A 23,923-nucleotide genomic window follows, 5' to 3' on the forward strand; every position below is an offset into this window, starting at 1 on the left:
ATCTTGTCCGAGGCAGAATGAATATCTGCCCAAATCTATGATCGCTTAAGCGATTCTTCCTAAAAGAGTTTTTGTCGCTGAAGCGATTAGGGATCGCGTAAGCGATATTCTCCGAGTCAGAATGAACATCTACCCAGATGGGTAATCGCTTAAGTGATCATATGTATCACTTAAGCTATGCTTCGTAATAGACTCTTGGTCGCTTAAGCGATTTGAGATCGCTTAAGCGATCGTTTCTGGAAAAGTCTTGGTCGTTTAAGAGATATATGTGGTCTGTCATATACGTAATTGTTTGGTACCTTGTTTTTCTTTAAGTTAATTAATTTTTAAATGACTTTTATTGGGAAACATTTGTACATCACTCATTTCCCTCCCAAATCCGAAAAGAATTTGTATCGCAAAATTAAGTAATTTATATCAATCTAATTCATCACAAATCAAAATATAAGAGACATCAATATAACCTGTTTATCAAAACACAAAATAAAAAATAGGCATGGGATGCAGCAGATATCAAAATATTTGGACAAGCTAACCATTACCCCCAACTGTGGTGAATCAAATAATCACACCAGTACATTACACATTGTACTGATACACAAAATGAAACAAAACGCTAAAAAACCATTATCCAACTTGGGTGCAGCAAATGATCACACCATACATAGTAAATTCAAACTGCTAATGAATTATCTTATATGGACAAACAAAAATATCTCTCAAATGTCAGATCCAATTCTTTATAATAATCACACTATACATAGTAAATTATTTACAATTTCTTATACACTGCCTTTAATTTACTTTTTTATGCCAAAGAGTTTAATATCACTAACACCTTTGCACAATCCCTTTATTGCAGATGCCTCCTCCTGCCAACCAACCTTTGGGAAGTTTTCGAATTCTGTTTGCCAACAACCTACCAGGAACTTGCAAAAAATATCCAGCACACACCTGCAGACACATCAGCTTTTGTAAATAAAAAAAAACACGTAAAAAAGTTACAGAGTGGGTAGGTGAGAAGTTCACTCAGTCCGTCTCTTTTGGTAAAGCTCCATATAAGCATTACACCAGCAGTATCAACACCGCAACCCAAGTATGAACATCAATATCACATAAACTACAAAATTCAGAGTCCAACTTTCATACCTTTTGATTGGGTTCTGGTCACTCAAAACGGATCCATCTGCCCATGGAAGCAGTTGACAGCCCAGTGCTCCCGACAGTCTCTCATTGTTTCGTCATTCAAGTTGTCTATCGAGCTGTTAGTCATGTCGAACTGAATAAATTTCAGGGCATATGCCCCACATTCAGCACTACAATAAGAAGAAGACATTAGCATTAGAATAAACTTATAGAACAATTGTATTATGTAAGTTAGTTTTATACAAAATTTACCTTGACTCATTTATTGGGCAGGAAGAGTGCTTAACTGGCCACTTTTCGGTTAGTACCTGATCACCCAAGTGCCCAAACATCCCACTGTCATGCAACAGCCGCAGGAACAACCTGGACAATGGCTCCAACTCGACCTCCAACTGCTTGTCTTGACAAATAATTGGGTTGCAGCCAATGATCTTTAGCAACCCCTCCTCTAGATGCGCGATGACTGCTATCCAGTGCATCTGTTTGACAAGGATGATGCAGTACACTCTTTTAACAAAGGCCCAACCGTGGCCATATTTGGACCGATTCCCCCGTACGTATTGCATAATCCTATCATCAAACTGGAAATCATCAGGGATGCAATCCAGCTGTTGTGGGGCCAATCTTTTTCGCTTCGGTCCTTTTGTTGCACCACTAGCAACGACATTTTTAATTAAAGTGCGATATGCCAAAACAAGCGTTTGGCCAAATGCCACATTGGTGATAGCACAGTCGGGATACAACAGATCACCATCAGTAGTCTATCGTAGCCTCATCAGTGCCAATATCTCATCGATGTGCTACATCAAATAAAACAACAAAATAAGTATGGAAAGCATAGGCAAAAATAAGAAAAATTAAGCGAAAATAACTTACCGAGTCCTCAAGCCACGTGCCCATCGTCAACAACTTCTCAAACCATTCCCGAGGATAATCCCCTGTCTTACATTTTATATGGCCATTACTTCCTGATCCATTGTAATAGGCATAAAAGAGTTTTTTCTTTTCCTCCATTGGCCTATACAAATCGACATTTGAGTCCAATTTCCCTTGCCCACTTCCTCCCCCTTCCTCCATTTTTACATCCCCGCTTCCTTCACCTCCCACCTCGCCCTCCTTCATTATCACTGCCCCAGTTCCTCCACCAACCTCCTCAAACTCCTCCATTTCTGGTTCTTCCTCCATTTGTTTCTTAATTTTCTTCTTCTTTACCTGTGTCACTATCATGTAAGGCGATTTCACAAACTTGCTCTTTCGGCTCTCTCTTTCCAAGCCAGTTTGCACTTCAACCGCCTTTAATTCTCCACCAACTTCCGCCTCCACTGTACCAACTTTCTCTCCCAGCTTATCCACTTTCTCCTCCAACCTTTTCATGCACTCTTCCATCTTGTCAAACATTGCATAAACGGCTATTGTAAAACTCTCAAACAGACCGTTTATGAGGTCCACAATCTCATTCTCCCGACGTCGATGTCTCGGCAAAGTGGTACTTGTTGTACCGGTTTGTTGAGGCATATGAACCTCTTCCTCCCTCGTCTCCTCCTCATCCTCGGGCCTCCCGCCCATTAGAGCTTCATAATCCTCGGCATCAACGACATTGTCAAGCAATGGCCCTGCAACTGCAGTCACATGCGTGACCCCTTTTAGGTCCCACATCAGGCGGTCTATCCGTTCATCTCTTTCATCCTTCATTGCTTTAAAAGATGTGACATATTCCTCTTCCACTTCATCCTCAATAGCGGTGAGAAAGGGACGGATGACTCCGTGCAATAAGAAACAAAATCAATCAGATTGAAGCAAAATCAAAAAGCAACTGCATATTCAAAAGCTTAATCCTTTAATCTTACCCCAGCCGCTTGAATCTCAATCTCTATTTGGCCGTAATCTGAATGGTTACACTTCCCGACATGCCACCGCAACATCCTAGGAAATTACTGTTTAACATCCAAACTGTTGCTCCTCCCCCCACCTTAGCGAAGACAGGGATGGCCTCGTACATCCAAGCCTACATTGTAAAAAACAGTCCATATCATAATTCAAACACATATATTATAAAAAAATATAACAGAGAGCTATTAATATTTACCTACATTGCTCATGGGAAGCCAAACAAATTATAGGTGCTTGGTTTAGCCTTCCCGCCCATTCGGCATGCTTTAACGCCATGTCTGGTTTTTTCAGGCTCTTGATGGTTCGCTCAAACGATATCCGTCTCCACGGATAAGAATTAAAGAACTCCAAGTCGCTTGCAAACAACAACCAATCTTTCTCAATAGCTTTTGTTGAGTCACCAACCAATAAGATAGAATGTAAAAACAATAGCAAGCACACTTTTATCTTCTCTCCATCATTAAACCGAACTGTTTCTAGCCTCTCCTCTGAAACATGTCCTGTAATAGACTTTGCCCCCTGTAAAACCTTATTACGAAACCTTATGGCTCCCGGACTCGTCCTTATTGCGTTTGCCTTCGCCTTATTTGGCACTTCCCTGCATCCTAAGCCCATCACCAAGGCATACTCCATCATCCCAAACCGTAGTGGCTTTCCGTCCACCACGAACCACATTTCATTTTTTTTTTTTGTTGCATTTTACTGAGTGCATCAACATGTAATGCACTCCTTGCCCCCAAAATGCATTTTTCCAATTTGTTCCAATTCTTAAAAACTGACCGAAACAAGTGCGACCGAAATCTCTTTCACCACGCCTCATTCCAGCTAAAATGGCCCTTATTCTGTCAAAAACCTCCCAACTCGACCTCACCGTCACCCTTGCAGGGAAGTAGGGTACCTTCTCACTTATAGGCTCCAACTTGTAGTCTCTACAGTTTATGGTCCGCACAATCTGCACAATCGATATAAACAAAATGTCAGCAACAAAAATAAACCAAAACAACTAATAAACAAAATATCAGCAACAAAAAATTACCACTGTAGTCGCTTAAGCGATTTCGGATCGCTTAAGAGATCTTGACTCTGCCTCGTGCAAGATCGCTTAAGCGATTTCATTTGAAATCGCTTAAGCGACCAGGAGTAAACTGAAAATATCTTAAGCGATACAAAAGATCGCTTATTATATCTGTGATTCTGCCTCAACAAGATCGCTTAAGCGATCTGAAATCGCTTAAGCGACCAAGAGTAAACACTCATGATCGCTTAAGCGATCATGAGTAAAATAGATTAATCGCTTAAGCAATACAAATGATCGCTTAAGCGATAGTACAAGCAATATTCCCAAACAACATACCCTTTCTTCGCCGGCCTCCTCCTCGTTGCCTGAATCCTCGGATGACTCCTCTTGGCCTGAATTCTCGCCGGAATCCTCCTCCTGACCTGAATTCTAGCTTGACTCCTCGTCTTCAAAACCGTTTGCTGGTTCTTCCCTCTGTTCTTGTGCCGCCGGCGTCTCCTCTGCGTGTGGACCACCTTCACTGATCGAATGATCCACCGGAGTAGCCATTGAACTGGTTGCGCCACCAGAATCTAGGATTCGAAGTGGCGTTGGGTTTTCCTCCTCATTGTGAGTGTCAGCCATGGTTTTGTATTGAATTTGGTGTCAAAGTTTGCAGTTTCGATCGGAAATGTGGACTGTATCGTCGGAAATCGCACAGATTCCGTTTAGGGTTAAGGAAATCGATTTTAGGGTTCAACAAATCGATCGGAAATCGCGACTATATCGCCGGAAATCGCGACTGTATTCGATTTAGGGTTCAAGAAATTGATTTAGGGTGCAAATTTGTAAGTGTTCGATCGGAAAAAATCACGTCTCCCTTTGGTTCAAGATATCGATTTTTGCCCTAATGAATTTCGATTAAGCGAGGTGAATAGTGGGGCTTGTTTCGAGAAATTTCAAATTTTAAAAATTTTCATTATTTCTAATTCGACCCACATATGTTTTAATCTTTTCATTTTAACCTATTTTACGTGTTTAATTAATCCTAACTACGTCATCTTCTCTAAATTAAACAAAAAAAATGAAAAACAATTTCAAAACTATTTTCTTAAATCGAAACTTGGGATGGCCGGGCAGCTAAATTTTCTCTACTTGATGTTTGGTTGCTGAGAATGGTGGGAAAAGAAAACTTCCAATCTCCCACATCCCATTTAACCCTTTTAATTGCTTTTCCTCATAGTTTTTCTCCGCAACCAAGACAAGCCCTTTCGGGATTTTGCTGAATCAAATAAAACCCTAAGTAGTTATTTACAGTTCCTCATAAGTTGATTCGTCAAGCTTCTTCCTTTTGCTTTCTGAACTCTTGTTGTTTCAGACACAAGGAAAGTATTTTAAAAACACTTTTGTAGGTTAAATCTAGCCAAGAAATGCGTGCAAGCAGTTTGGTTGCAGAGTCACTGTGGAAAAGCATTGAATCAACTCGTTCAGGTCTATATATTTGTAATTTTGCTCTTTTGACTCATAATCTCAGTGTAGAATTTCTCATGTTCACTTGCACGAATGATTTCATTACAGTGAGTGAGGATCAGCTCTCAACGTGAGTGTACTTGTTTTCCCTCTCGATTTATTATTATTATTTTTAGTATGATAAAAGTAGCATATATTTCTGTTCTGGTGAATAAGTGTTTGTATCCATAAATGCAGCTTGTACTTCTTGTTTGGTAAAAATTTGGAGAAAGCAACTAGAATCGTTGATCAAAAGGGTGTCAAGACGATCTCTGGTGAGCCTAGCAGCCGATTCATCTTTCAGGTTGATTTTATTTCTTGGATCTAATCCTAACATTTACTGGAAATAATTCGGCCTTCAATTTGGAAATGTAGCTGAAATTCGATACTTTTTTGTTGGAGTTTTGGGAAAGTTTGGTTGGCAAGACTTGTCTATAAATATAAATTAATTCATGCAAAGTTAGATTGGGGTACTGATTCTCCCCTTTCAATTTTGGCAAAGTTGTTTGTATGATTACTAAGGAAACTGGAAAAGTTTTAAACATGGTTTCTAGTTTATTTGGTGTCATAGGTTATGGGAGAATCACGGAGGAAAGAGGAGTATTACTGTTTTGCAGAACATTATTGTGCCTGTTACTCATTCTTCTATGACATTGTGAACAAGGGAGAGCAACTTTTTGTAAGATCCCATTACTGCTAATTAGTTATATTCGTATATCTGTAGCATTATCTTTCTCTTTTCACATTCTTATTCTTTAGCTTTTCTCTCTTCTAGTGTAAGCATCAGTTAGCTGCAAGGCTTGCTGCGGCACTGGGAGCATGCATTGAAATTAAGGTATCTGATGAGCAGCTGGCCCTATTGCTTGCAAAACTCTAACTTCTGCGGATTGAAATCTCCATTTTCGAATTTAGACATGAGGTAGTGTTTGAAGAGACACAATCAGAAGCATTGATTGATTGTCTGTAGGATGTAAGATATATTTGTATCTACGCCTGGCATGTTCATGTTTAAGATTTATGTATGTTATGTGGAAGCTTTAGAATGTATATGACTAGTTACACAAAAGGAGATGACTATTTCTTAGTTTTGATGGAATGATTGTATTTACTTGCCTTTGCAGCACCTACTGCTTCTAGTTCCTACTCATCACCGGTGCATTGTATGTGGGGGAAAACTAGGACCACATTGGATCTTATTCTTTAGTTATTCTTAATCAAAGACCTTTCAAGGAGTCTTCCATATGTTTTTTAGCAATTTGGTTTATAGAAAGCATCATTTTGGTGATCAACTGATTATATTTATGGCCAAAAATTAAACACTGCACCGTTTGACACATTTATGGAAGGTTTAGTTCTATTTTACCATCGAAACTTACTAGACTGTAGCTTTTGCGTAATCCGGGCAACCAGAACTTACCAAATCCAGGGTTGATTGTTCAGCGGCATGTATATATTATCTATTGGATTGTATAATATTTTGGATGTTACTGTATAATATACCTTTGAATGCTGTTACACGTATATCAAAATTCATGGACTACTTCTGAAGAAAAAATAAAAATAAAAAAGGTGTTCTAAAATGAGAGAGCCCTCACGCAAATCCCCCGCTCATCTAGCAAATAAATAAATTTTCCTTTTTACCTTTAAAAGTATTATAATGAATTTAACATAAAATTTAGTAATACGATTTTACAATTGATAATAGTCATATCCTATTACAGCAAATGTAGAACCTATCAAAAATATTATTTTAACGAAAAATTTACATAGAAACATATGTCAACAGAACGTATCAATTTATATTTCACTGGTACTTAGGTTGACTGCACATGCTGTGAAGTCAATTTCATAATCCTCCCCTCTCTTCATCTTTTATCTCATATATACAAGGTCCCCGATTGGCCATATACATAGACCAAAAATATGGTTCCTGGAGAAACAGTAGAATTGAGTACAAATAATTACATTCCTGTTCATCTCCAGCCCAAAACAATATACAAATTGGGCACAAGATGAGAAACAAAATACCGGATGCACAAGTGTCTGACACTGAAAAAGCACACAAACTGAACTGCCATCCCTTTGGAGAAGAGGAATGTCTATGACCATTTCTTCGCTATACGGTCTAATAACCTGCATTCTTCCCGCTTAGACGTGTGTGGATCAAGCTTGGAAAGATTGTTGACAAACATGATTGCCTCATCTCGACGATTGAGTTTACAATAACCATCTACAATGGAGTTGTATGTGTTCTGGTTTGGTTTACATCCTTGCTTGATCATGTATTGAACCACATCAATAGCCTCCACAAACAATGAATCAGCTGCATAACTTGAAACAAAGGTATTGTAGGTGATTACATCTGGAACAAGGCCAGAATCTCTGATTTCTGAAAATATCCGCGAAGCCTCTTTCATCCGACCATTTCTACAATAGGCATAAATGACAGTATTATATGATATTATATCAGGTTTCAATCCTTTTTGCAAAATTTCCCTTAACATCTCTTCAGACTTCTCAAAATTTGCAGAACGGCTGTACATATACATCAAGGTATTGTAGGTTGTCAAGCTAGGAGTGAACCCACTCTCATTCATGAAGTTCAAGATCTCATTTGTTTTGGTTACCATCTGCCTCCTGCCATAAACCGAAATCATGGCATTTAGAGTGGTTATGTCAGGGGAAAATCCTTTTTTCTTCAACTCTAAGAAGGCATGCTCTGTTTCTATAAGGAGATCACTTTTACTATTGACCAAAACAAGGGTCTTCAAGAGCACAACATGAGGTTCAATCAGACCAGAGAATATCTCTTCTGCAAGAGCAAGCATCCGCTCAATCTGCTTGCCATTGGCATAAACATGAAGCAGAGAACAATATGTTAGCTCATTGGGTTTACACCGACCATCCTTCATTTCAGCAAGTATTTTCTCAGACTGTTCCCACATCCCTCCCCGAGCCAATGCTGCCAAAACAGCATTGTAGGTGGAAAGATCTGGTGTAACCCCAGCTTCCAGCATTCTCTTATAAACAGCCATGGCTTGTTCTAAAGAATCACAACGACTGTATGCACTTATTAGGGTGTTGAAAGTGTCCCTCTCAGGAATGAAACCTGCCCTCTTCATCTCCTTGAACACTCCTGACACTTCCGAGTCCATCCCATTCTTCCCAAATACTGCCAGAAGTGTGTTCCAAGTAACAATGTCCGGGTTACAATTACATGTCTTGATCTCATCAAAAACCTTCATCATCTCCACAAACTTTCCCCTGTACCCATGCATCTTAATCAAAGCATTAAAAGTACAAATATTTGGCTTGCAGCCTGCACTTCTCATCTCCTCAAAAACCTTCATTGCGGACTCATCCTTCCCGGCTTTCTCAAACCCTGATAAGAGGGTGGTGTAAGTAAAAACATCAGGCTTAATCCCTATTTCCACCATCTGGTTTTTAAGCTCCATCGCCTCTTCCAACAAACCATCTCTGGCATAAGCTGATATCAATGAATTGTAAGTCACAATACTGGGTAAACAACCATTAACCTCCATCTCCCTTAGTACCTCCATGGCTTCTTTAGGCCGCCTAGACTTCCCATAAACATCCAACAAGGCATTATAAGTAACCTTATCTGGACTAAAACCCGCTAATTTCATTTCCCCAAAAACCCAAGCTGCTTCTTCATGCAAAGAACCCCGCCGACAACAACTTATAAGTGTATTATAAGTATAAGAATCTGGGGCAACTCCGGCATTCTTCATTCCCTCTACTAGAGTAATAATCTTATTCCAGGGCATACCCATTTTCCCATACACATTCAGAATCACATTGTAAGTTATCAAAGTAGGCTTACATCCCTCCTCCTCCATCTTCTTGAACACCATCACAGCCTCCCTATACCTCCCATTGCTAGCATAAGCACTTATCAATGAAGTATAAGCATAAACATCAATATCAATCCCATCTTTCTGCAAACTATTAAACAACGAAGCCGCAGCCGAAACTTTTCCTTCTTTCCCTAACATACTAATAATTACAGCTATAAGAGAACCATTCAAGACCAACTCACAATCTTTATGACTCCTAAACCACTCAAACACGCTCAACGCCAAGTCACATTTCTTGTAAAACCCTAAACCCTTAACAATACCCAAAATATCAAAACTCAAAGCACCAATCTTTACATCTAGGTTTTCCCGATAAGACTCAAATAACTGTAACAGAACACTATCAATATCATTCACATCAAAAGATTCATCAATTAAAGACTGGAGAACCCGCTGACCTTTACTGGAGAGGCGGTGGTTTAACCAGGGTTTCCCACGGTTAACGTCAAGTGACTTTCCAATTCGGGTTCTGTTTCTGGGTATGGAAGATGGAGAGTTAAAGGGTTGTAGAATAGGAGTGAAAGAGGGAGGTGGTGAAGTCGTTTGTTGTTGTGATGATAAGGGCGCTGTGGACTGAGGATTGTGTTGGTTTTGGTTAAGAACGAGAGGCTTTGTAGGCGGTGGGTTTGGGAGGAGAAGAGGCAGAGGTAGATTTTGCGCCATTGAAGAGAGAGAGTGTGGAAGGCTTCAGTGGATTTGAGCTTGTTGGTTTATAGTTAAGAGTAGCTTGACGGAAGATTTTTGTTCGGGGAAAGACAATGACGATATTTTGGTTGGGAGTTAGGACCATATCTGCAATTACTTTCAACATGCCCAAATTTTAGCCCCTTATATCAGCTCTAGACAAATTTTTGTAAAGTTTTATTAACCTATGAAATAATTTCGTATTAAATTTAACCGTTTTATTATAAAGTATTAAAAATCTCTATAAATATCATGTATTAGTATTCAATATATATTCTGAACGAAGTGGACGTGTTCATATTTTAATCTTTTTACAATAGTAAATATAACAAGTAGTATTCTTTTTAATCTTGTTTAAGATTTTTACACTTATTTGGTAATAATTAGTTAATTACTTAAGTTTTTTATCAAAAAAAAAATATATTTTAATAAATACATGATATTATACATACGTTAAATATGATTTTCCAACAATAATTAAATATTAATCACAAAAATTATGAAAATTTATTAAAAGGATTCATGTTAATCACCAAATTTTAGTGTTCTTGTTTAATTGGAATTTCATTCCTTTTATCATTTTTGTGTCAGTTTCTTGTCTTTTACCACAAATTTCATATTCACATCACCGTTTTAAAACCCGGACCGATCCAACTGAGACTCGACAACCTCTCCAATTTGGGATACCATTTTTCACTATTCACAAGATCCCTAATTTGAGAGGCTACCAAGTGTCAGGGTTAGAAGACTTTTGTAGAGTGGAAGTCGTTGGTTCAAGGGGTGGTGTCGGATTGAATTTTGGACGCTGAAATTTAGCCAAAAAATTCAACCCAATATGCGAGTCACAGCCCGCGAATGGGGGGCTACCAAGTGCCGTGATTAGAGGATTCTTGTAAACTGGAGGCTAATGGTTTAGGTGGTGGTGTTTGATTGAATTTTTGATGTCAAAATCAGCCAGAATTTGACTAGAAAAATCAACCCAATCACAATGGTATATACTTGTCACGGCTGACGAATGGAGGGCTACCAAGTTCTTGGATTAGATGGGTTTTGTAGAGCGGAGGACGATGGTTCAAGTGGTGGTGTAGGATTGAATTTTGGCCCGCAGAATTAGTTGAAATTTGGTCGGAAAAGTCAAAACCTAAACAAATCATAGGGGTTTATTTGCTAGATTTCAAACCTGTAGGAACTGACTTGTATTTTTTAAGGGTGTGTTTGTAAGGTTTTAAACTTTTTGGATCACCAAAAACCACCAATTTCCAATTTTACCGGTTGACCGATCAACCCGAGACCTAGTGGCCTTACTGGGTCCCTTAAGGGGTTAGGTTCTAAAACAATGAAATCAACTCATAACGATTGTTTTATCATAAATCAATGATTATTTTCATCAACCAAACCATAAAATAATTCTCACAATTTAAAATCAATAGAATTAACCGTAAAACAATTTCTTGAGGGGGTGTTTAGTTGGAGCTAACGAAAGATTACTGGAGTTATGTTATCTTATATTACTTAATTATAATGTTTGGTTGTCAAGTAATATAAGATTCTGGTAATCTTGCATTACCAATAGTTGTTACTGTTAGTAATATTGGGGGTAATCTGATTACCTCTATTTTCTTAAGTATTTAAAGATTCCCTTGGTAATCTTATTTTTTTTACAATTCTATCTCTTATTAATAAAAAATTTGGACAATATTGTCCTTGTTTTAAAATAAATTTACATTAATATACCATTTCAATTTTACCATTGTTTAATTAAGTTTTTGGACAATAATGCCCTTATATTTAAAACAAATTACAGACCACCATCGTCACCCAGCCACCATTGCTGACAGCAGGCAAACCACCACGGACCGTCGCCAAAAAGTCGTCGGAGTCCCTAAAAATGACCGAGATTCACTGAAACGACCATATCAGGCTAGATCTGGCCGAAAATGACCAGATCTATTCTGACCATTCTCCAACAGATGTGGCCGTTTTCAACCATCAATATGATAAAAAAATGACCATATCAGAGCCTCATAGTCACGGTGAACTATTCACAACGACTTTTGAAGACTTCCAACAATGGTGTGCAATGGCGACAGGCAAAACAAGGGGTGGAGATGATTTTGTCATAAATTAAAATCTTATATAAGCAAAAGTGTTTTAGCTAAATCTCAAATATTGGGGTTAAAAAAAATTATTTAAAAATTAATAATAAAAATAATATTATATTAATATTTAAAAAAGAGACAATTTAGTAATTTAAATAACATACTTACCAATTTATTCCCCCTAACCAAACATATATAACATACCCACCAACTAACCAAACACATTTTCTTAAAAGTTCTAGTAATCTTAAAAGTAATATAAGACTCCAATAATCCAACATTCTCAGTAATCCAATATTCCCTGAACCAAACGCACCATAAGAGTTAACTTGCATTAAAGTTGGGCAGTGGCCGGAGAATTGAGATCGGTATCATGCTGGGTCGCCGTGAGAATAATGAGCAGGGTTTGAAAGCTGCTTGCACATAGTAACTTACCCAAATAAAGAAGTTCTAATTTCTAAAATAAAAGTAGAAATTATGCATATAAATTCCACCAAATTTAAGATGCATAAACCCCTGCAACAAGTAATAATATTGCATTAAAGAACCTACATCTTAAGGAACCAGAAGCCAAAAACTCAATTAAACAGTTGTACTTCTGTACGCCAATACTACCAAGACTAAAAATACTACTAATTGCAGAAAGCAACATCCACCTTCACTAGTATGATCCACCAAAATACAAACTCCTCAAACAAATTATGGTTCCCAGCTATTCGATCCATTCTCTTGGATTTCATTACAGAAAATGAGGACTAATCAACCCTGCAATCTCAAGGAAGCCAACTCGATCCTTTCCTCCAAATATCTTCTTCAGCTTCTCGTCACAAACTATGACCTTCTTGTTTTCAGGATCCTAAAAAATGGCAATTCAAATAAGTTCAAGATTCGTGATATAAGAAAGTATAACTGATATTAACACTTGTTATAAATAACAACAGCATAAGAAAGGAATAGAAATGGGAAGTTAATGGTTGCAAGTTTTTTAGGAACTCAAACATATGATACATCTCACTTACTAAGAAATGATAACTTCAAAAAAGAAAAAACACAGAATAATCACCAATAACAGAACTGATTAATAGGACAACTTCATCCACAAAGAATACATGCCTTACCACCTATTGCAACGTTACAATCTAACAGGTAGGGGAATTGGCAAATGCACAAACATTTTAGTTTTGTAACCAATAACAATAGTTTAACATTAGAGCACAAAGAAGCTCTGTAGTGTCTCCATGTGAATCACTAAAAATGTTATTTCTCTCATCAAATCCCTTTTGTACTTATCTTGAGAGGACAATGAATACTATTTACCAAGAGCTCATACACATGTAAGTGAACTAGCTGTCCACATGAGGATCAGAGGAGAAAACCTGTTACCCATCTAAGAATCTAGACCTAACTAATGGCTTATAAGTAATTACAAAAGTAAAACCCCTCTCATTCTCGTGAACCAAGCAAATAACTCTACCAGGGTTAACCTCAGAACCCAAGGACAACAACCTGGAATACCAGAACCAAGGACCTCCATGAGGGTTCTCACAAATTAATCAACTTCAGTCCTTGTTTCTGCATTTTTAAATAAAATGCTGTTGTATAACTACATACCGTGCAGGAATAATGTGGAAGGCAAATTTTTTTAAGTAGTTTCTTTGCCAATTTAAATCTACAAGGGAAAAATGCAACAAGTATGACACTATAAGGTGAAAGCATTTGAATCTAAATCTGAATATATCAGCGGACAAAATAGAGTCTTTATGCTTTTATAGAACATTTTTGAAGAATTTGTCAGACCAAAACCTTTATTATTCCAGAAAATATAATTTTATTATCGGAGTTATCATAATGACGATGATTCATGTGTATTATGAAAGTCCAACTTATTTATATTCAAACAATAAAAGAATGCTGCACAGATTTTAAAATTCATTTTATCAGCCATGGGCCTTCACCTACACTAAGTCATCTCTACGACGCACCGCCTTTTAGCACATTAGCATAGTAGTAAAAAAAACCCTCATAAAACGTATTCCTTCAGAATACTCAACTTATTTTAATATTACCTCAATCCTTCAGCATACAAGGCCAAGCACTTCTGTCAATACATATCAGCTTATGACCATGTGAAAAGTAAATTAGCCAGTTTTAAAAGAAAATTATGGCACTAAAAACAAACTACTATTCCAAGTTTTTACCCCAAGAAAGCTAAAGCTCTGTCAAAAATCACCTGCATTTCATAAATATATACTGCAACACTTCGAAATTTCATTTACAACAAATTTGTGAAATGAAATGGATATTGTGATGCAACTGGATGTAATAGGAGGTTATATTCTTTAGAAAATTAGAGGCAAACATCCCCATTTCCTTTCAATTCCAACTTCAAAACAAAACTCATTTTAGCAAACAAACTTTTCTCGTTCATCAATATGGAATTAACCCAAGCACAAAAAGAAAAAACAAAAAAAATACCACCAAGATCCCACCCAAAACCCCAAAGGAACGAAACCTATTTCTATTAATATAACAATAATACAATACTTACAAACATTTTCATACAAAGTGAGATGGCAAATAATGAATGAAAGAGTAAAATAAAAAGTCAAACTCATTATATTCACTCTTCTATTCATTTTTTGCCACATCGCTTTGTATGAAAATCTTTGTAAGTGTAGTATTACTCTTAATATAAAAACTCACATGTATGCCAAACCAATACCGTCTTATCCAAACCCAAAAACTCCATTAACCTAAAGCACAAGTAAAACTCATTTCTAAACACAAAAACAAAGCCGCATCATTCTAGTTTTCTAAGAAACACGCGATCCAAATGAGCCAAACCCATTTCCACTAACACAATAAAATAACCTAACATCATTTCTAAACAAACACAACCTTATCCAAACACAAACCCCTGAATAAAGCACAAAAGGACGACTAAGCTTCGTCAAACAATAATACAAAGTAGTACTATTACTAGTAACATTAATAATAGCAGAGAAAAGAAAAATAAAACCTGAAGATTGTGTTCTTTGATATAAGCCCAAATCTGTTTGAGAGCCTGAGTGCGAGGGATTTCAGGGACACCGACAAGTGCTTGCATTTCAGGAGACACGGGGCGAGGCTTCCTAATGCCACGTGGCTCACGCTTTCCTGTAGCGGGCTTGGAGGCAGTGGCTAAGGTCACAGTACGAACCATGCGGAGATTACCGGAAGCAATGAGGCTGGGCCGGATGGAGGGTATAAGGAACGACGCCGTTTCGGGGGAGAGAAAAGCGGTGGAGAAAACGCCGGAAGATATTGCCATTTCTGGGTAATGGTTTTGGGAAGTGGAGGGTTTTTTGTTATCCCCTTTGTTTTGTTTTGTTCAGTTCGTGTAGGAGAAGAGATATCGTGTGACGGTGTGGGGGTGTGAGGGGGAATCTAGCCCGCCTTAATTCTTCTTCTACGGATATCGAAACGGTGCGGTTTGGTTCGTGTGAAATTACTGGAAACACCCTCTTGGTGGACTCGGACTATGACAATACCACCACACATATTTGAAATTTGTGTTAAAACATCAGTCAATAAAAGTTTAATAGTAACTGCATATAGAAATTTGTAATACACTAGAATAATTAATTGATTAAAAGTAGGATAAAACTCGTATAAATTCATTATTTTTTATAAGTATCAACCCCCGTAAAGTTGGTGCATAACATATTTTAGTTTGGCAAATTTCATGTTCTTAGTTTTAATATCGTCAATGATACAAATCATTGTGTAAAATGGCATACAATAGCATCCATTTTTTTTTTTTTGAGTAAACGACTTTTTCTCACCCAAATAATAGTCTAATGATACTTTCCTATCTAAAAAGTTTCAAAACACAACTTTGTTATCCATCTTAAAGCTAGATTCAAACCAAGTCTATTTGAGTATCTAGCTATTCGAACTGGACTTTAAAGCTACAGTACCGAACCCAAACTTGGTCGAGCCTGACATTTTGAATTCGAAAGATCAAGTGTAAAAAGGGGTACTCAAACTTGAGCTAGCTCAAGCTCACTTGATGCTCAATTAGTGGGACTTTCAAGCGTTAATCTTCTCTTTTCCCTCGTTCACTTATTTTTCATCCACTTGAAAAAACGCTCAGGTATCCAAAATTATTGATTCGTGTTTTGTAAAACCAAGAGTTCTGTTCTTCTCATTGTATACAAAATTCATCAAATATAGAAGAAACCACAAAAAACTCCCAATTTACAAACTATTAAACACTGTGAATCCCAACCATCCATCCAAGAAAAGGAAAAAAAAAAAAAAAAAGAGCTCGGCTTGGCTCGAGTTTATATTAGAATAAATGAGTTTTTGGTTTATAACTTTTGCTTACATGTCAAAAGAAGACAGAAAATAAAAAAGAGAGCAAGAAAAGAAACTAAAAAGTGCTGCAAGTTCCCTATTTTAAGGGCATTGGCATTCCTTTCCTTGCCAAATCAATGAAGAGGAAAACCCATTCCTTCACCAATTCGGTGAAGCATATCACTATCGGAATTGCCGACTCCACCAGATATCCCATCTTTATGTCATTGAATGGCTTCTAATTGTATTGCATTTCTTTCCCCCGTTCTTTATGAGGTCTCAATAGGTTAATTGGTTCCTGCTCCCAGGTGATCTAAATAGACGAATTGGTGTGTTACCAATATGATAATTTAAGAGGGGATCTGTTAAGTTATAAGTAAACAATGTTTTAAAATTCGGCTCGACCCAACTGATTCAACTAGAACTTGGGGTTTTCATCGGGTCGGGTTAGCAATTTTCCTATTCATCGAAAACCCTAAATGAGACGATGATTGGTGAATAATTGAAGGTTGAGATATCGGGGTTTTTTAAGAGGAAGGGTCGATGAGTGCAATGGTGGCAACGGAGGTGATTTCCAATGAGTGAATTGACTGAAAATCGCAAAATTAAATCGGGAGAGGGGTGATATGGGTTTTGATCAAGAGACCGAGGGGAATATTTTCATGGTGATGGAGAGTGTTTCCATCGCCGAAAAGAAAGCCTTATTTGCCCTGGTTTGTCGAGGCCGAGTCACAGACAGTGGTGTTTGGGGTATTTTTACAAGATTTCAAACCTTAGGGACTTAGAGTGAGTTTTAAGGGTGTTTTTGTTATATTTCAAACTTTTGTACTCCGATTTAATCCGTCAACCAAGCCCTTTAAACCAGTTAACCTGGGAGCCGACCACTTTGCCGGGTTGGTTATTAAGACATTGCCGATAAGTTTACCCATTTCAATATTACCAAACAAAGAATTTTATGCTGTTATTTGGCTACATTGTGTTTATCTTATATCATGTAATCCTGGGAAATTGCTCTAATACAAAATGCAAGAATATATGAAGAAAGAAACAATAAAACTAATAATGAATGAAATGGCAAGCTAATAATAATAAAGGAGATAGTAAGAAGGAAGTTGCTACAAGCAATTCCATACAAATAATAATAAATCCCCCTCAAAAATCTCCCAAAGAATCCAACCGAATGTATATATAACTCAAATACAGGCAATAGAGACTCCCATCATCAACCCCGGGGGCGGCTAAGCAATATATGAAGAAGGCAGAGAGTAAAAAACAACAAAGATTAAACAAAAAATAGAAACTTCAGACACATAAGAAACAAAATATATGTCTAAAGTAGCAATAACACCATAGCCCATCCCAACACCAAGCTCCCACCCATCTTCTGCATTATCCACACCTTCTCTACTCCACTCTGCAATCACAAAAACATTTATCAATATTCATCAAAACATCCAAATACTTTAAAAGAATGGCCTACATTCTCAATTAATTATATATTAACACACAAGCACCTATTCGCTAATACTAGTATTATTTTCTGAGGAAAATAGGACTGGGCGGTTCTTGATTAGGCAGTCCTTGGGATTCTATGCCTCGTGTTCCCCAATCACTGCAGTTTTGAACATTTGCTAGCTGTCAATTCTAGCCCCTGGATCTCAGTTTTATCCCACAGCCGTAGGGAGTAAAGACATCATTGTTTTGAAGAATGCGCAGGAATTGCACATTAGGCACTCAATACTACTGTCTAATCACATTTTGGTGTTTCCTCCCATTAGATCTCCCAAGATCTGACCAGACTGTCCGAGTTAATAAGACAAGTAAACACGAAGCACGAAACATTACCACCCGGCTAAGTGCTAACGTTAGACAACCTATTTCACATTACGCCTAAACGACGAGATCTTTTTGACAGTTAAAATTTAAACTGAGTCTTAGCTAAACCAAACTGTGATCACGAAACAGTGTAGATATCTATTCATGTTAGAGACAATGCAGACGTGAAGAATGGAGATCTGTAATAAAACACGTAGATCCAATGAGGATGAAACTAAAAGGATGTCAAATGGAACGTACGATATCGGTCTGAGAGGGACCCGGGGAGACTGATGTAAGGCTGGGACCGGGTGCACCCAGAGGGGGGACAGGGGGACTCAAGCCCAGAGGTGAAGGTGCCAGAACCTTTGGTTTCTTGCTGGGGGCAGGAGCCGGAACTGATGCTGGAGGAGAAGCAAGTGGAGCTGGTGGAGGAACAGCCGGTGGTGGAGTTGCTGGTGGTGGAGTAGCTGGAGGAGGTGTAGCTGGTGGTGGAGTGGCAGGTGGTGGGGTGGCTGGTGGTGGGGTTGCTGGTGGTGGAGTAGCTGGTGGGGGAGTGGCAGGTGGAGGAGTAGCTGGTGGGGGAGTAGCTGGTGGAGGAGTAGCCGGGGGAGGAGCACTAACCGGTGGTGGTGTTGCCGGGGGAGGAGCAGAGACGGGAGGAGGAGTCGCTGCAGGTGGTGGAGAAGAAGTCGGTGGCGGAGTGGTGGATACAGGGGGAGAAGCAGTCGGTGTCGTTGGTGTAGGAGGTGTAGGAGGCGCCGGAGTGGCGGTGGGTGAAGTGGCCGGTGATTGACCCGCAGCGCCGGCAATAACAATGCAGAACAATGCAATAAAGAAACGTGTTTTGTGAACCATTTTCCTTCTCTCTCTTATCGTACGCACCTTTTTTATGTTTAAAGTGTGGCCTCTCTAAGTTTAGTACAGCAAAGATTGAAATGAGGAGGAGTGTGAATGAGAGAGGAGGGGCGAGTGCTAATAAGATTAAATAAGAGCGTTGGGAGGGGCTTGGTGTTTGGTGGGGTACTTTCTGGATGAAGAAACCAAAGGAAGGTTCATTGTGTATGGGTCCACATGGGAATCATGGGGCCCATTAGCTACCAAACAGATCAGCGACGTAAGGGACCAGTGATGTAAGTTTGTGAAAGTGTGGGATCAAGAGCCACGTGGCTTTCAGATCTGTGGTTTGGTTTATAGTTATAACTCTGTCTGGTAAGGGGTGAAAAACAAAAGACATGTGATGCTGTAACTTGTAAGTAAGACCGTTGATTTTTATCCTTAGTTGGATGAGTATTGATGATATTTTGTCCGTCGCCATCATTTTTTCTTTTCTTTTTTCTTTTTTTTTTTTTTTTTTTTGATGATATTTTGTCCGTCGCCATCATTTTTTCTTTTCTTTTTTCTTTTTTTTTTATTTTGGGGCCAGTTGTTAGTTAGTTGTGATTAATAAATTAAAAAAAAACAAAGATAAAAGGGAATGGCATTCATAAATAAGGAGAAGAAGTTCGATGGTAGGAGCCCACAGTAAATAATTATTTTCTGTTTGCATTAGGAGATGGTAATTTCGTAATTCAGAAGTCAAATTTGGTTGATATTACACATGTATTATATTTGATTGGGTTTATTTATTAGCTAAAAAAGTCATTTTTAAATTACTTGATTGCATCTTAAAAGTATTACTTAAAATAAATAAGCTATATTTAAGCTTATTTAAAAAATTAGAATTTTTAAAGTTTCATATACTACTTTGTAAATTTTACTTTATACATATACATATTTGTTCATCGTTGGTGTCTGAGTCCACTTGTGTGTATCTTAACTAATTTGTTAAGGTTTTGAAACTGTCGATTGGACAAGAGCCTTAGTGGCCACTTTCAACTAATCCCTTGGAACCTTAAAACTATCGATTAAACAAGAGTCACGATTGTCACATCTATTAGTGCCTAGAGGAAACTTGAATTCAAAATCTCATGGAACTTCTTTTACTATCGAGTCACCCAATGGTGATTAATTTTACTTTATATTTGTTATATATGAAATTCTTATTTGGTAATCTATAACTAGAAAGCTCATTTATATCTTTCAAACAAAAAAACTAACAAATTATTTGTAAAAGATTAGTCTAATAAGTTGTATTCGAATAAGTCATATCAAATGAACTCTTAATTCTTTTATAAATTTTATTAAATTACTTAAGTTATTAAATCCTAATTTTCAAGAATTTATGTATTATATAAAATCTCTTTGTTGAATAACAAAATTTGATTGTTAAAGCAACACTAGGTGGTCTAATGATAAAGAAGCATAATAGAGTTATCTCAATCGAGTTGCTTGAAATAAAAAAAGTAAGAGGGAGGGTATTTTCAGGTTTCCGGTAAAAAAAAAAAAAAAAAATGATTGTTATTTGTCCCCTAGAGTAACAAGCACAGAAGCCCACCGAAGGAGAAGATAAAGAGGGAAGCAAAAACATAGAGGGGCAGGAAAATGCAGCTAAGATGTAACATGAATGGTTGTTGAGGTAGATTTAGTGGTGGATGATTGATTAGAATAATGATGAGTGGACCCTGAGGTTCCATGTGGAGCATATTATGGCAACTGGCAAGTTTGATTTATACGCTAAGTTGAGAGGAATAGAGCTAAATCTAATGAGCCAAATTTAGTTGGTATGTTCGAGCACCGCCGCAAAGTGGGCCTCATTCGCTGTCTGTCACGCCGTGATAGTGCCTTCAACCCAAATTTTTGCCACTTCAGTAATTTCCCATAACTGTGGACAACGAACAAACGGGTTGATTACGAAATTTAGTTTTCAAATTCTTATGATACCGAGAATTTGAGATAGAATGGTAAAACAAATAAGATTTTATGATACGTTTAACATTATTCAATTACAAATTAAATATTTAAAATTACTATTATAAGTTAATCTTATATGTGATTTATATTCACCATACAAGTTGTTAAACTACAAATCACCTCTAGTGGGGGTGGCAAATGGTTAAATAAAGGGATATATTCAAGTGTCGATTTGAGTTTTTTTTAAAAAAATATAAGTTTTAATTATCTCGTTTTTAATAGAATATCCGTTGGAGGGTATAAAGGTTGTCAATTTTAAGACTATTAGTACTTCTCATATATATATATTATATATATATATATATATTATATTATAATATTATATATATTTAATTCACCATTCAATTTCTATGAGAAACTTAATTTTAATGAAAAAGTTTTAGATGATAATAAAAAATTGGTTTTTACTTAACTTAGATGTTTAATAAATAAAAAATTATGAACTTCTATTCAGATTTCTGTACCACGAGAAGGAAGCGTCCTTCCATTTTAGCCGTTGTGGGTGAGGAGGGATTCAAACCCCAACATTTTGGTACATAGTCATGTGCTCTAATCCTTTAACCTACAGAGCGAGGGTGGGGTGAAGGGGGATTCAACCCCTAACACTATGTTTCGTAACCACATCCTTAATCCTCAAAGTTATGGGCTTTGTTCTTTTATGATGGATCTGTTTTTGAAAATATCTTAAAAAAAATTACTATTCCTATCTATTTCCGGTTAAGAAGATGTGAAACACGTTTTTCTCTATAGGAATAAAAACACAACATGGTCGGATTTTTTTTCTTTTTAGATTTTTTCTAACATGTATCCCATAATTAATTTAAGATATTGTAAGAGTAAGATAAAATTTTTCTTGTTAAAAAAATAAATAAAAATCAAAATGAATTAAAGGCATATTGTTGCCCAAAAGTTCTATAGGCTATAGCTGTGGGCCTTCGGACAGATGGGTAAGTGAGTATACGTGGTGGGCATTTGGTTTAGAATTAAGAAAAGAAAGCAAAATCGGAGTAGAGGACCTTTCCTTCACTTCTAAACCAATTCATTTAAAACACTCGTTTTCATTTTTATTTATTTTATTATTTTAACTCCTCCAATGATTACTACTAATTTGATTTTAGCTTCTAGGCCTCCGTTGTTATCATATAGATTTTCTTCCACGTTTTACTTAAATTATTACAGAATAAAGAATAACCAAGTATTCATACCCGAGGTTTAGCAAAATCTCAATTGATGCCCTATCTTGATGTATTTATTCTAAATTCTTATCATTAACTATACTGTTAGTGACTATTAGAGGTAGTAAGAAAATATGAGTGAAGTAAGCAAATGAAGGTATTAATTTTATAGAGGAAGTTGTGGGGAGTCTAATGGTGATTCGGAAGTGATTTTAGACTTGAAATCAGTCAAAAAAAGCCAAAAACGTTGGCTTGGACATTACTACATGAGCCTCTTTTTGCTAAGATGAGCACTTTTTCAACTAAAGAAAACGTTGACGCATTTAGCGTACTAACATGTGTCATGCTACAGTGAAAAGTTGAGAATCTATTAAAATAAAGAAAATGACATTACTTTAAAGATAGAAATCTAGAATAAATACAATTAGGAGTATCAACTTAGTGTTTTGTAAATCTTGGATAAAAATATGTTCATTTGCCCGGAATAAAATCATTTCTTGAAATTATGTATATATATATATATCTGCTTAATGAATAAAAACAAACACACTTAACCATTTATTAAAGCAATTAAAGTCACTTTAAAAACCCTGAACCTTTTTAGCAGCTATTCTCATAAACAGATTATAAATATTTGACTGTTGAAAAAGGGAAGACATTTTCTGTGAAATGATAATAAAACTTGGAATGTTTAGTATGGAAGACAGCTCAGAAAGCAGGAAAGGGGCAACAGCAGCGTAGAGCAAAAGGGATTTAATGGTGGGGGCTGAATTGCAGAGGGGTCATGTTTGTTTAAACATCACAATAGCTATGATCTCTTTTATTTGAAATGATTTTAACTTCTCAGCCTCCTTCTGTTTCTTTGTCAATGTCTTTCCAGATCTTAAATTAAAACCTCTTCACCCGTTAATTCAGCTTGACTTTACAGGTTTTTTCAACTCAATCAACCTGTAAAGTCACTCTTAACTGGTTCCAGGAGTGTGTGTCAAGTGTCACTTTAACTTTCTCTCTAATACAAGTTTCATGCATGGAATGAGTACTAAAAACTCAAATATGAGTAACTCAAAGTTATTGGGTTTTTTAAGAACCACTACGTGGGATGTTATATATTTGTCAAATCTCGGCCTAACCAAGTATAAATTGTGCAAGCATTCTTCACCCTAAATACATCAACTTTGTTAAAGGTCCAACAATCTAGATTTACTTTTGGGCTATATAATATTATTTAAGAGATCCAAATCGTACGAGATCGCTTTTAAATTTACGTAAGCATTCTTCACTCCAACGTATTTACTTAAATAAGGGATCTAAACCATTTAAATTGACTAAAACATGTCTACTTTGTTAACATCCAATTAGAGGATCTAAGTTGCACGATTTGCTTTTAAATTTCATGTAAACATTCTTGACCCAAAACATATCTACTTAGATTTGGCTCCAAAGCATATAAATTAGATCCAAGCTTATTGGCTACCTTAGCAGGTAAGGAGCTCGTGCGTCATTCATTCAAACAAATTTATTAAGTTTAAAAGGATCCAA

At 36.9% G+C, this 23,923-nt stretch overlaps 4 protein-coding genes across 8 annotated transcripts; 1 reads left to right on the plus strand and 3 right to left on the minus strand.

The window, feature by feature from the left end:
* The first annotated feature begins 5,131 nt into the window (after window positions 1–5,131).
* On the plus strand, window positions 5,132–6,877 carry LOC116119376 (zinc finger SWIM domain-containing protein 7). Of its 5 annotated transcripts, XM_031405316.1 has the most exons (6): window positions 5,132–5,524; window positions 5,612–5,633; window positions 5,741–5,846; window positions 6,114–6,221; window positions 6,318–6,377; window positions 6,664–6,877. In XM_031405316.1, exons 1-6 carry the CDS (start codon window positions 5,464–5,466, stop codon window positions 6,754–6,756), a joined length of 450 nt encoding a protein of 149 aa, XP_031261176.1. In that variant the 5' UTR covers window positions 5,132–5,463; the 3' UTR covers window positions 6,757–6,877. The 5 variants fall into 5 exon arrangements, with proteins under 5 accessions (XP_031261176.1, XP_031261174.1, XP_031261177.1 ...); XM_031405314.1 differs by having other exon boundaries at window positions 5,132–5,633; window positions 6,664–6,869; XM_031405317.1 differs by having other exon boundaries at window positions 6,318–6,756.
* A 397-nt stretch (window positions 6,878–7,274) lies between these two features.
* LOC116119378 (pentatricopeptide repeat-containing protein At5g02860) lies at window positions 7,275–10,196 on the minus strand. Its single transcript, XM_031405320.1, has one exon. It carries the CDS (start codon window positions 10,081–10,083, stop codon window positions 7,642–7,644), a length of 2,442 nt encoding a protein of 813 aa, XP_031261180.1. The 5' UTR covers window positions 10,084–10,196; the 3' UTR covers window positions 7,275–7,641.
* A 2,518-nt stretch (window positions 10,197–12,714) lies between these two features.
* On the minus strand, window positions 12,715–15,633 carry LOC116119374 (upstream activation factor subunit UAF30-like). The gene is made up of 2 exons (XM_031405311.1): window positions 15,223–15,633; window positions 12,715–13,059 (listed from the first exon to the last, which is right to left on the minus strand). The coding sequence occupies exons 1-2, from the start codon at window positions 15,511–15,513 to the stop codon at window positions 12,943–12,945; spliced, it is 408 nt and encodes a 135-aa protein (XP_031261171.1). The 5' UTR covers window positions 15,514–15,633; the 3' UTR covers window positions 12,715–12,942.
* Window positions 15,634–17,598: 1,965 nt separating this feature from the next.
* On the minus strand, window positions 17,599–19,330 carry LOC116119375 (classical arabinogalactan protein 9-like). Its single transcript, XM_031405312.1, has 2 exons — window positions 18,618–19,330; window positions 17,599–17,955 (listed from the first exon to the last, which is right to left on the minus strand). Exons 1-2 carry the CDS (start codon window positions 19,212–19,214, stop codon window positions 17,872–17,874), a joined length of 681 nt encoding a protein of 226 aa, XP_031261172.1. The 5' UTR covers window positions 19,215–19,330; the 3' UTR covers window positions 17,599–17,871.
* Between the last annotated feature and the right edge of the window lie 4,593 nt (window positions 19,331–23,923).

The sequence above is a fragment of the Pistacia vera genome, unplaced genomic scaffold (assembly GCF_008641045.1).
Source record: "Pistacia vera cultivar Batoury unplaced genomic scaffold, PisVer_v2 Contig886, whole genome shotgun sequence".
In the NCBI taxonomy this organism is placed as follows: Eukaryota; Viridiplantae; Streptophyta; class Magnoliopsida; order Sapindales; family Anacardiaceae; genus Pistacia; species Pistacia vera.